This window comes from Amphiprion ocellaris, chromosome 9 (genome assembly GCF_022539595.1).
Source record: "Amphiprion ocellaris isolate individual 3 ecotype Okinawa chromosome 9, ASM2253959v1, whole genome shotgun sequence".
Lineage (NCBI taxonomy): Eukaryota > Metazoa > Chordata > Actinopteri > Pomacentridae > Amphiprion > Amphiprion ocellaris.
The window spans coordinates 12979413-12993372 of NC_072774.1; the positions used below are offsets into that span (position 1 = coordinate 12979413).

Sequence of the window (13960 nt, forward strand, 5' to 3'; positions counted from 1 at the left end):
GAATGTTTTGGCTTGTTTTAATGTAATATCTAAGTTTATTGTCGTTGGTTTGTCATTGACTTATTAATTTAAAATTTAGCGAGTGGGCCATGATCTTTAGAATGAAGGCTTCTTACCTGTATAGTTTCTGTCGTCTTTGGCAAGCAAAGAAAAAGAAGACAACAGAAGAAAAAGAAGGACAAAGAAGAGTTAATTAAAAACACAATCAAGTGAAACAATCACATTCAATTAATTCATCGTTCATCTGAATAGATGTGGACGATCCGTGTTCTTAATTTGCATTTCTTGGTGCAATAAAGCTCAGAATTCAGATTATTTGCTCCACTAGGTGGCAGCAATACAACACTGTCGAGATGCTGAGAGATACACTGAGAGCTGAGCAGTGGCCTGGCAGGAGCTTCCTATTATGTAATAGTGTGAAGAAGAAAAAATAGGTTCCAGCTGTAGTAAAACAGGACTGAGAAACTTTAAAATCTCCTCTAATGTACGCCAGTAGAAAATAATGAGAAGAAATGAAGCATCAGGGTCCATTCTAAGTATTTAAACATATCGGTAAAGCCTTTATTAAACTGGTAGATTTCTTCAGGATCATAAAATAAGCAGAATTCTTTCAGCTGTCCGTTCCAACTGTGCTAATAATTCCTCTTTTATCTCTTTTAATATCACCATTCCCATAGCAACTTTAGTGGTTGCCATGCCAACTCATCTGATAACCAGTTGGCAATCTAAATTTCCTTCACTTCTTTGTTTCATCTGCGTGTGTGTGCGTTTTTCTTTTTTCTCTCAGAATCCTCACTTATTTGCAGTAATGCAAACAAATCTTTTCAGACAGTGAACGCACCATCTGTTGTAACTGAGATGGCTGCTGGGCGGCAGTGATGTCACTCACATCCACTCACACAACTGTTTATTTATCCTGCGTGTACGTTCCTGTTTCTGGACGTCAGGGATTCGCTTGTGCTCATCTCTTGCTTCACTTGCCAACAGTACACATGGCGCTCTTAAGGATTACGCTCTGATTGGTCGGATCATTTATCGCCTAGCAACTGTGCTGCGCTGCTAGGAGAGCAGGTGTTTGTAATTATCTGTCGTCTTTAAAGCCTAATGTTCCCGTTTCTGTGTGGCACACAGCGAAGTGAGACATGTCCGTGTGACAAAACAGGATTTAAATGAATTAAGGCAAACATTTTATTTACTATATATAATAATTAAATACACTATAAATGAATAAGACTTTTTATTTGAAAGTTGTAATTCTGTAATGTTCAAAAACTGTAAAAACAGTGACATAATGGCAAACATCTGTGAATTGGTTATATTTTTAGCTGATGTAAACACAGTCAAAAATATTCAAATTTTTCAGTCACACAGTGTAAAAGATCAAATTACTGTCTATAAAAACAGATTTGTTTTTAATGTGGACATTATTCTGGCCTGTTTTGTTTGTCTGTTTTTGCACATCAGCTGGTAAATTAATTAACTGAATTTTTTTTCCTGATTTTACTAGTTAGTATCTGTAATTTAGCTAAACAGGGGAAACTGTGAAATGACAGTAAAAAATATTTTAAAATTTTCAATAGTTTTTTTTTTGCTGTATTTAAAACAGTAAAAAAAGAAAAAGAAAAAAACTGTTATTTTAGGACAAATTACAACAATTTAGAAAAAGTAAAGATTTTAGATCTGACCATCATTTCCTTTATTTTTTTTCTTTTTCACAGTCAAAATGTTAAAAAAAAATCCTGATAATGTTTGTGATTTTTCTAGATATGCTCTGCAGTTAAACAGAACAGGGAAAATCTGTATAATAGCAAATGAGTAAATTATTAGAATTTTTTAAAAATTATTTTTAAACCCTAATATACACATTTATGCTTTTCTAATTTACATTATCTCTGAAAAATATATTTATGACAAATATCTGTAAAATTATATTTTTGGTGACCTAAATACAGTAACAAAATATGTGTAACTTTACAGTCAAATATAAATGAACAAATTACAGTTAACAAAAATACAAATTTCTGACATAGATATTATTTACAGTTTTGGTCAATTTTTATGTGAAATTACTGCTTCATTTAATATTTCTTTAATATTTTCCTATCTGTAATTTGACAAAACAAGGGCTTTTTGTAAAATAACAGTAAATCGTCACAAAAAAAATACAGAAAAAATTATTTTAAAAAGACAAGAATATAATAATAAATTTATTTCTAATAAATTAAACTGAAAATTAATAGGTTTAGTATATTATATTTATATATTAAATTAAGTTTAGTATCATATAAAACAAAGAGAAGCCTTTAACAATTGAAATTTTTGCTTGAAAAATCATCTGAAACAATCAAAATAGAGGCCTAATCATTGTCTGTTTACTAATCTATCAGCAGACTAATAGTTTTAGTTCTAAGATGTACATTAACTGTTAAGAATACATTTTCTACGTCTTTACTAAGCTGTAAACTCCAGCTGAGACACTCACACAGGCAGGTGGGTTTCGGTGCGTCCCACTTTCCCAGTTTAGTGCAATGGCTGATGTTTCTGCCCTCCAGGATGAAGCCGGCGTGGCAGCTGTAGTGGAGCACTGTCCCCTCCACCGGCGGCCCAGGAGGCTTCGCCGCCACCCTGCCGTTCTCCAGAGACGTCCAAACCCGCGGGCACAGCAGCACTGGAGACCACAGGAAACACGACAGAGAGGGAGGCATAAGAGAAAGGTAAATGCACAGTTTTGGCAACTGTAGATGAACAAACATTTCTCAGTGGCGGCCTCACAGTTTAACGCATTATCACCTCATGTTAACAAGACTTTAAGCAACATTAATCTCCATTTACAGTCATGTTTCTGGGCACATGGTGAATACAGGTCCGGTATTAATTCCTCTTTTAGCTTCTTTTTGTTCTCCACTACCTCCTGAGGGAGATATCTGTCTTTTTAGCTGCTAAACCAAGGGTTCATTAAAAGTTGAAAAGTAGCAAGAGTGAACAACTGTGAGTCATAAAACCAAAACAATGAGCTGAAAGACACCTAAAGGGTCATATTGGTTCATTTCCACTTAGTGTATCTACCATTTGTGTGGTGATTGTGTGTCTATGCATCATTTTAACTTTGCTCTCTGCACCTCCATTGTATAGATTCAGGGAAAAAAGAATAGAACAAAACAGCGTATATCAGGATGAGTAGGTCTGATGATGTGGATCCCTAATGCAGGATTTCAGTGTTTCTTTTGGGTCAGAGAATAGTTTCTGCTTTTTGCGGATGATGTAGTTCTGTTGGCTTCATCAAACTGTGACCATCATTGGACACTTTGAGGCCAGGATGAGAGTCAAGTCTGATGCTATGATTCTCTCCCAGAAACTGGTGGATTGCTCCTTTTCGTTTGGGGTGAGGTGCTGCCTCAAGCAAATGAGTTCAGGTATGTTTGGATTTTGTTAACAAGTGATGGGAAAATGGCGTTGAGATGGACAGATGGATTGGTGCAACATTAGCAGTAATGCTAACATTTTATCATGGTGAAGAGGGAGCTAAAGCGATTAGGATGCATCCTAGACATCTTTCTTTGGAGGCTTTCTGGACACATTGAACTGTTGTAGACCATGAACTCTTTGGAACGATTATAAATCTCATCTCAACTGTAAACTCCTCAGGATGGATGGATGGAAAAGTGCAGGGAATTCACTTGTTTTGTTCCAATATATGCTGTCTGTGCGATTTCTTGTTTCCCCAAATTTTTACATACGAGGTGATGAGTGTGAAGTTACAACGACACATAGAGATTATGTTACAGTCCTGTCATCCAAAGGTCAATATTATAAACACTGTGTAGCTTTAATCTGAATAAAAAAAGTCAAAATCAAACACGATAAAACCTCAAAGCCTCAGTGTTGGTGTCATTCAGGCCTCGTTATAAAACAGACAACAACATGGTTTTCTTCATTCCTGGACTCAACTGCAATCATTAACAGTCTGACAATATTCAGAGGTGGAAGAAGTACTCGGATCTTGTACTTATATAGAAGTAACAAAACTACAATGTGGAAATATTCTGCTGCAACTAAAAGTCACACACTTCCATTTTCACCAAGGCTGAAGTACCAAACTGCACTTGAGTAAATGTACTTAGTTACTTTACTGTACTGATGATTCTCTGGAAACGGCACTCATGTCAAGTTTAAATGAACTGGAGAGAAAAATGAGCCTCACTGATTGATAACAGGAGTCTGCAGATGTGCTGCCATTTGGTAATGAGGCTGAGGGGAATCTCATTAGTTTTTCGAGTATTTGTGATTATGATTCACAAATTAGATGAAAGGTTAGCGCCATTAGCAAAGCAGTTACAGACTCCAGCCTCAGTGGCAGCAAACGGGTAAAAAAAATACTAAATTTTTGTCGTGGTTTTACATTTCATCTGGGCACAAAAAGCCCATCCTTCTGGAAAAACTGTTACATACACCAATCAGTCACAACATTAAAACCACTGACAGGTGAAGGGGAACACATTTAATCAGCTGGTTAAAGTGCTGTGTTCTGCTGGGAAAACGTGAATTCATGGAGATGTTTCTTTGATAAGTACCACCTCTTTAAACACTGTCTGATCTGATCATGCATCTGCTGGATGTGCTGGAAGGAGCTCAATCCACAGACGCCGAACTTTCCAACCTACAGGACCTAAAATATGGGCTGCCAGCATCCCAGTTCCAGATGCCACAGGACACCCACAGGTCCAGAGATGTGTTGGCAGCACAAGGAGGATCTACACAATATTAGGCAGCTGGTTTAATGTTGTGGCTGACCGGCGGAGGTTAAAAGTCTTTCTCTGCACTCAGGGCAATCTATAAATCAGGATTTTTCCACATTTTAACACAAATACTGGCCCATAAACATCACAGAAAATACATGTTTTTAGTTTGAGGAGACTCCTTTCATATATGTTGAGTTACAGCTTCATTGCTGTACAATTTCACATCCATTACAGACTGAAGCATCCATAAAACTTCAGGGCATTGAAAGCAGAATCTGTAACAAAACATTAACAGAACCTGAATTTGTGCTTTTAAAGCTGCAAAAAATAATTTATTTTTTTAATTGTTGATTTAGCTGCTGATTGTTTTCTCCATTGTTTGGTCTATGAAATATGGATCAGTGTTTCTGAGAGTCCAAGATGACAGTTTACTGTCACAGAGGAGGAAAAAAAACAGGAAATATTCACCTTTAAGAAGCTTAAAAATTATTCAGACAAATCAATTATCTAGCTAGTTTGCAATTAATTTAATACCCGACAACTAACCAGTTAATTTTCTTTGTCTTTCTTCTAAATTGATTAAATATCTGCAGCTTCAAACAGCAGCACGATCCAATATAAGCATCTCCAAAGAGAGAAAGTTGTGCACATTTACGCATGTGGAACAACAAAGTTACTTTATTATTTACTTATTCCCGAGCTCCATGACAACTGTTGGGATATTATTTTATTGTAAAGGTCTGATCTGTTCACTGAAATCAAAAATGTCTTCCTCTTTTGTTACAGAGATTTTACCGTTTTACAGTTTCATGGCTGCATATTTGTAGTATTTATATTATTGTGTGTTTGGATGGTGCCCACAAAGAACAAAACCTCTCTAATCATTAAAGTAAATACCAACATATGGCAACAACAAAAACATATTTTACTGCATTAAAAGTGGCTGGAGTTTTATTTTGAAAAAATCATCACATATGGACAAAACTATAGCTGTCTTGCAAATGCTTGAACTCTTTAACCTCAAACACACTGCTGCATCACCGCCCACAAAACCCGGCTCAGTTCACCATCAGAACAGCTGGAGGTAAAAACGGAATTTAAATGAGCTAAAAGGTAAAAGTGTTTCTACCTCAGCTGCTCTCTGAGGTCTAAATTAATTCACTCTGTGAGATTCTTCCTTCCCCTCAAGCAGCTTTGCTTCTGAGAAATGTTTGCATATTTTTCGTGTGCGATTTTCTGGTACAAAATACGCACAACACGATGACACTGGAAAGTCTCTGAAAACAAAGAATTAAAGGTAGTTTGCGTGTGTCTTCTCGGCTGCCTGACAAAATGGCCGAGCTCTTGAGTGTAATTCTGTTAAGCTGCCGAGTTTGTTGAATCTCGCTTCCAGCATGTGACTACATAATAAAACTCCAATCAGCACACTGCAGCTTGTGCTCTTACATAAGCCAGAGGAAACAAAAATCCTGCTGTAGAGATTGTACTCTTGGGAAAAATATATTCCTGTGGTGTTAAATGTGAACTGAAAGAACAAAAACAGAGGTGGAGCTGCGCTTTGATCCGATCGCTGGCCTTATTCTCAGCGTTTGTAAGAGCACTGGAGATGTGATCTGAGAAGAAATTACACCCAGTGTGCAATAAAAGATTGGTTTGAAGACAACATTTGCTATTAAAGCATATAGGAGCCATAAAACAACTCAATATTAGAATAAAATTATTAAAATATACAACAAAGTCCACATATAGAAGCTAAACAAGAGCATTCATTAACTGTAATCATCTGGGCAACACAAATTGTCCTCTCTGGGGATACTCAAGATTTCTTTTTCTCGCCTCATCAGACAGAAACACCCCAGAGCAAAGAAAATGGCTGATTAATAATCAATCAACAGGCCACAGTGAAGTAATGTTTACCAGCTGTGGTTGGTGACACATTACTGGAGCTGCAACTAATGAATATTTTAATTATTTTCTCAAATAATTGATTGCTTTGTTGTCCGCAACACAAAGATATTCAGTTTATTCTCATAGAGCAGAAAAGAAATAAGAAAATATTCAACTTTAGGAAGACAGGACCAGAGAATTTGAACTTTTTTCCTTGTTAAAAACTGATTAATTATCAAAATAGTTGACAATTAAATTAGTAGTTGATGTCTAATTCATTGATAGACCAATAATTGCAGCTGTCTGGTCTCTAATCTATTAATCAATGATCATCTCATAGTTTCTCCTGTTTAGTCTCGAGATATTGACTTAGCTGACAGTTACAGATTATTTAAAAGTTGTGTTTGCAACTGATGATTATTTACACTGTTGAATAAGCTGTCAGTTATGTTATCATTTAACTGATTCATTTAAATTAACACAACACAAAGATGTTCAGTTTTTTGTCACAGAGGAGAGAAGACCTCAGAAAATATTATAATTTAAGAAACTGGAATCAGAATTTAGACTTTTTCATTCAAATTGATGAATCAATTATCATAATAGTTGATGATTAATTTAATACTTGACAACTAATCAATTGATCGACTAATGGTTACAGCTCTAGTCTTAAGTGCAGTGAGATATTGTGTTTGCTTGCAGTTACAATGCTGTTTTGCTAATTTTTCAGACAACAACTAATTATTTTTTAACTGTTACTTATACCAATAATCAATTATAGAAATAGTTCATTTTAAAAGTCAGTATGAGTAATTCATTTAATTGTTGACAACGAATCGATTTAGCCAAGAAAATCTCACTGAAATTGTTTGTTCAGCCAATATGTGAAGCAAAAGTCTGCTTATTTACTATTTCACAGATTTAAGCCAAGTCTCTTCTTTTTTAGAATCAGCAAATGACTCAGGTGTCTTCATATAGACACATATAGATTAATAAATATTTCTATATAAGGGTGGTCTTTGGTATCTAATGATTCTGTTCATTTCTGATTTCCTTGTTCATCATGTTTGTTTCTACAGCACAAACTGTGCCAACACAGCAAGCATCATGCTAGATGTTCCTCTTTGCCTTCTTCCATTAATTATTTTAAGTTACATGCACGAAAATCAACACTTTGTCTTCAATTTTCCCTTTGAAAGTGTTGCCGATTTAAATTTTTGTGAAGAAACATTAAGAAGAATACAGTGAACACCACACAGTTGGTCATTAGTTTCAGTATCAAACATTATTTCTGTTAAATCAGACAGTATAATCAGTGAGTTTTAGAACACATAAATCCCCCCAATCAAAGCTTTTTTATCCAGTGTTTATTATCAACTGATCTTATCTGCATTATTCAAAGCTTTTAAATGAGAATTTACAGTAATTTCAGACTTTACTGTTGGTCATTTGTCAGTATTTACAACAAGGTCTCACTTTTTGTGAGCATTTTTAATGGCTCAGATTGCTTCATAATGTCAGTAATGTTCCTTTACAACTGCAGTTATTTTAGTCTAGATTCTAACAGCAACCATTTATCAAATAGGAACTGTAAGAGTGAAAAGAGACACACTTAGAGAAAAAAATCACCTGAAACTGCAGCTCCCTGGTGGATTTGCAGATTCATATAATGAATTTCAGCTCATAGTTTCACTGTCTGGCAACAACTTTACCATTCTGGATCACTCACAGCTCTCCTTTCAGCCAAATCCGGTTGCTATTTTCAGAGATAAAACACTATACAGTACCCGCTCTGCACCGAGCGCCAAAAAGGCAAACATAGTGAATATAGAGGAGCCAGATATTTCCCTCGGGAGCTGCTAGACGCCAAAATCAGAGTTAAAACACAGTGAAGACTGCACTTATATTCACCAGACGGACACAAACACAGCTCCACATAAATACGAACATTGCTCCGTAGATGCTGGATGAGTAAATAAGCAACTCTTTCAGGGTTTTTCTGGCTCAGAACAGGCCTTTGGGGAGTAACTGTGCACAACAGTAAGCATGATAACTCCACATACAGTAAAGGCAACGAGTCTGTGTTACTTTATTTGGCAGAAATCAGTGCATCTATTTCTGTCAATTTGATGAACAAAAATGTCTGTTATGCTAGAGTAAATGAAACCCCAATTAAGAAAAACTGGTTAAACCAAATGATTTTCTACAAATTCTCAGTTCTTAGCAATTTGCAAAAAGTCCTCTAAGCAGGAAAACTCCTGTCTTTGCTGTCAAAACAACAGATTTTACTTTACTGTAACAGTGGTTTTAATGTGATGATGTTGAATAGGCAGACAGGATGCTTAGGACTGGTTCAGTCACAGCTCTAACAGCATGAATCTGTCAGCAAAAAAACCCCAGTGCACTCTACCTGCTGTAACTTGGTGACAGCAGACATATGCACCAATGCTAGTTTAGTCTGGAGCCTCTCAGTTCATTTTCAATTTCCAAGGGCGTGTTATCAACTGGTGCAGATAACTGTGCTTTTCTGTACAGTCAACTTATCAAACACGCCCAATATTAGATAAAAAGTTGTGACTGATTCTGCATAGACATACTGCAAGTCACTATAACATTTAATATCCTGAGAGCAAATAGAACATTTCAGATAACCACCATGTTATTCTTCCTGGGACAGGAAATGTCACTTTTATCGCTCGTGTGTTTGTAATTACAGATATTTGCGATTTAGCTGCTTCCTACCGTCACTCATAGAGAATCCAAAGGCAACTTTGGATTACTGGGTTTTCTGTTCTCTGTTTAGAATTCCTAAGGACTGTACCTTACTATGCTAAGTGCTGTGGGATGACATACGTTGTGAATTTAATTGAATATCTGCAACTGAGTTATAACTAGTTGCAATTACAGTTTCAGACATCTGCAGTTTGATTCTGACTTGTCAAACCACTGAGACTATTCAACAACAGAAGGCCAGTTAGTCGAAACAGAAAAAAAATGACCAGAGAGGCAAAAGCAGAGAAATGTAGCTAAATCTGGTAAAAGATTTAAAAAGTAAATCAATGCAAAAACACCAGATCAAATATTAAAAGCACCAAACATGCCGTATCCAATTAATGGAAAAATAATAAGTGGAACAAAAGAAATTAGAGGGCAAAACCATAAAAATATGCATAGAAAACAATAAAGATAACAGTAAATAAATAGGTAAATCAATCAATAAATAAAAGGTAAAAAGAGACTGAAACATACAAATTCTCACATTAACGGTGCGTTTGTCATGAGCACCATCATGCACAACAAGTCAGACTATCTACAGCTTTTATTCTGACTAAGGAGGGCAGAAGATTTTTAAACAAAGAAATGTCTTAAAAATGCAGGTCAGTGTGAGTTTGAAAAGTAAAGGGCTTTTATTATGGTGGGCTTGTTTCTTCTTTGGGGTGTCAAGACACAAAGAAAAATACAGAGGTAACACTCCTACAAGGCCTTAAATAGTGTGTAAAAACTGTGCTCAACCTGATTTCCTCATTGAAGATACTAAATGTTGTTGCTATTGCTGAGTGCATCTGTATTTGTGGTTTTATCTTATTTGCATGTTGATGGAATTGTTTGTTTCTAACTGCAGATTTTATCCTTCTCCATCGAGACCATCCTTATCTAGGAAAGTGTTTTTACCAGGCTGAATTTGTGCTTCCTGTGTTGTATTTGTTGGATCTCGAGGCCACAGAGAGAAAAAAAATGATGCAGCTATTCAGACAACTGTGATGATTGCAGCTCTAATTACTCTGTTTCTTTGTGTCTCCAAACCCTGAAGAAGCTGCGACAGGTGTTGGTGTTTTTAATGCCTCCAGCACCTGGATTTTTGAGGACATTTTTTTTGGTTGAAATTCTTCCGTCCACCTCAATCATTATTTCTTTCCACGAGCACTGATGGTTTGAGAGACACCAGCAGTGTTCTGTCACTTTTTTCTATTATTCTGACCAGTCCAGTTTGAATTATAGATATCTTTAACTCAAGATGTTCATCTGGGTCCAAAGTTAAACCTGTTCAGCAACAACCAATGCAAGCAGCTATCAGGGGAGCAGCATTTAACACTTAATTAAACATGTTGAGACCAAAACCAGGGCTAAAACGTCCTTATTTAATATTTTTTCGAACTTTAAGCGCTTCCTGCAGCTGCCATTATAAAGTACAGATAGTTTCATGCAGTATGAAGACTATCAGGACATACTACTTCGGCAAAATATTACATATCACAGTGTGTAGTTTGAAATGAGCCGTCATCTGTTTATACTCCTGTGAGACAACACAATGCATGTGACGTCATGACGTTTTGTGGGTCAGTACATCCAGAAAAGCTTGCATACTGCCAAAACTGACTGAATATAGTAGGGCATTCACAGATTTGTGGCAGACTAGATTTGATGTATTATGTACTGGGACATGCTAAATCAGTTTGGTGCTATATAGAGTGGTGGTTTGGATACTGGAACATACCAAGTCAATATTGCACATCTACTAACCAAATATGGCCTCAAAAGAGCACTAATGTTGTCCTGTAGCTGCTGAAGGTGGCAATAGGCAGGTCTTTGCTGCCAGGTTCACCATTTTAACTTAAATAAGCTAATAATCTCATATCTTGTTTGTGGCCACAAATATGCTGATATTGCAAAAATAACAACAATAAACAGGGTCTGATTTAATTAATCAATGATCCGGTCCCCAAATCCCACAAGTCAGTTTGTCAGGCAAGTTTTCTAAAAAAAAACAAAAAAACAACAACTGTATTAACAGAAAAAAAACCCTGATTTTAAACTTTCCCCTGGTCCTTGAACATATCATATGCAAGGTACAGTAAAGTAGACGTATAGAAAAAATTGCCAAGTCTAAGCTTAAATAATACTGATATTTCATCAAAACCACTGTTTTCTTCTTGCCTAATTTAAAACCTCAACAAAAATAAACGGTTTGCTTGAGATTCTGTCCAAAAGCTATAAATTTTGCGCCCCTTGATACATTTTAAAAGAGGGAAAATAAAATATACTGGATCGATAAAATAAATGCAGCAAGGCTCAAAAACAGTAAACAGTGGAGCAAGTTGTTGGAGGATACAAGCAGCATGGTGGAATATATTTCTAGATCTGATGTGCTAGAGGCTGGTTAAAATGTGGTTGATTCGATTTTTTCAAAATTTGGGTAAAACAAATAATCAAAGAAATTCAACTTTTGTTATGGTTTGTGTTATTTCTGAGTTCATTCTACCTCTATCCATGGTTCTGTTGTTTCCACTGAGGTGTAGGACTGAAAAAGTGAACAAAAAACACCCAGAAACTGCTCGGGGTTCAGAGAACTCAGGCTCCATCAGTTTACTGTAGATGGTAAAACTGAGTGTGAAAGTAAACGTTGCACCTTATCTGACACTTTCCTGTGTGTGTAGCGTAAATGGGGAAGGTGGCAAAGAGCTGAGATTTCATTTCATTGTTTTAATTTGATGTTACTGATTATTGTAAGAGAAAAGATTGTCGAGGAGGGGGGGAAAGGACAGATAAGAGAACACTGAGGAACAAATCTGACCAAAAAAGGACTTACAACATCTGCTGTGCTGCGTCATGTCCGTCCATGTGCCGTTGGGCAAGCACTTCCTGACCTTGGGTCCCACGATCACTCGGTTCCCTCTGCAGATGTACTCTATCTCATAATCCACCGGCAGGATCTGCACACTGCGGATCTGCGAGGGAGGCAGGAACAGAGAGGGATCGGGGGAAGAAGGAGAGACAGTAATTAAAGCATGATTGATGCTCTCTCGTACCAGTATTTCTCATCCACTTAGGGACCCTCTTCATTCTGTGTTGCAGCAGTTAGACTCTGGTGCCATATGGCCGCGACAATGAAGCTGTAGCAGGGAAAACATTTCAGAGCGATGCTGTCTGAATTGATGCGCTGTCACACTCTGAAGTACATCTTCTCTGAGCTCGGAGAGGAGGGAAACATGAACCCGCCGAGGCTTTATGTTTCAATTTCGTGTCATTCTGTGTGCATTTCACTCATACAAGCTTACAGGCGCTTGAATGTCGGAGGTTTTCATCCTTCTTATGCTTTAAAACTACATCAATCTCTCCCCTCTGATTTCATGCAAGCTCAGAAATCTATTTTGCTTATTGTTACTTCACTCGGATGCTCGCGCATTCATCATTCTGCACAGCGAAGGTCAGAGTTTGACGCCAGAAGGCTGTTTTCACATTGATCTGCTGAGGGAGAAAGTTTGTCTCTGCTCACGTCAAAGATGATTTCACTTCCTCACAAAGAGTCTGGAGGCTTAAACAAGGAGACATCTTAACTGAAACACCATCACTGAGTCTGCATTATTTAATCAAAGAGAAGAAGTGGGTTTTTTGACTCATTAATTGAACTTTTTTGTGGATTAAAGCAGAGTAATGAAGCAGATCTTAAAATTAGCATGCAGCAGTTGATTCTATAATAAAATAATGGTGTCATCAAGATAAGGCTGGACAGGATTTATGTCTGTAGCTTTGTTTGCTGTAATTTATGGCTACTTCTTGCAACCTACATATTATTGTGCATCCAGAAGTTCATCAGTCAGTACCTAAACTGTACATAAAATACAGATGTAGCACTGTGATGTTTTGAAGCCTTGAGTTTAGCATCTTAGTTTTTAAAAGACATATGAGAGTCGGATTTGACTGAGACACTTTTCACACTCATACAACAATGGCTTGTCAATCAAAACAAAGCCCCGCCTTAAAAAAAACTCTGCTTTATTGTCTATTTACCTTTGAATGGCACCATAATTTACTAATTGAACACTGCGATGTATTAACTGATAGGAAAATATTCACTGAGTAATAAATGGAGTGAAAATCGACTAATTTTCTCATAGACTTCTATACAATCTGACTTCTTTTTACAACCAGAGGAGTCGCCCCCTGCTGGCTGTTAGAAAGAATGCAGTTTTAATGCTTCACCTTTCAGACCTGGAGGCTACGTTGCTTGAACCCACAACTCTATTCTGAGAGATACCAATGTTTCCAAACATACAAAACAAGTCAGGCTAAATCCAGGCAAACTGTGTGTAAGATGATGCAGCAGACACCTAGACGTTTTTTTAGTGAGCTGCGTTAAAATAAAACTATCAGAAAAGATTAGGATGTTTTTATACCCAGAAAGAGGAAACAAGGAAAAATCGTCAACTCAAAGGTCCACTTAGTAGTTTTTCTTGTCAGTGTTTTCACCATCTTCTTAAAAAAATATATCCACTGATGAAAGGTGTGAAAAATCCAGCTAAAGACCCCATCCGCCAGTGAAAATAGTGTTTTGT

The 13960-nt window shown here is 36.7% G+C and overlaps 1 protein-coding gene across 1 annotated transcript in view; it reads right to left on the reverse strand.

The window, feature by feature from the left end:
- The window catches only part of gabbr1a (gamma-aminobutyric acid (GABA) B receptor, 1a), a 117829-nt gene that overhangs the window by 93039 nt on the left and 10830 nt on the right, over positions 1–13960 (reverse strand). Inside the window, exons 4-6 of the mRNA XM_023286200.3 lie at positions 12214–12352; positions 2483–2668; positions 117–134 (exon numbers count right to left, since the gene is read on the reverse strand). Of these exons, the coding sequence (XP_023141968.1) occupies positions 117–134; positions 2483–2668; positions 12214–12352 (343 nt within the window). The remainder of the gene's footprint in view (positions 1–116; positions 135–2482; positions 2669–12213; positions 12353–13960) is intronic.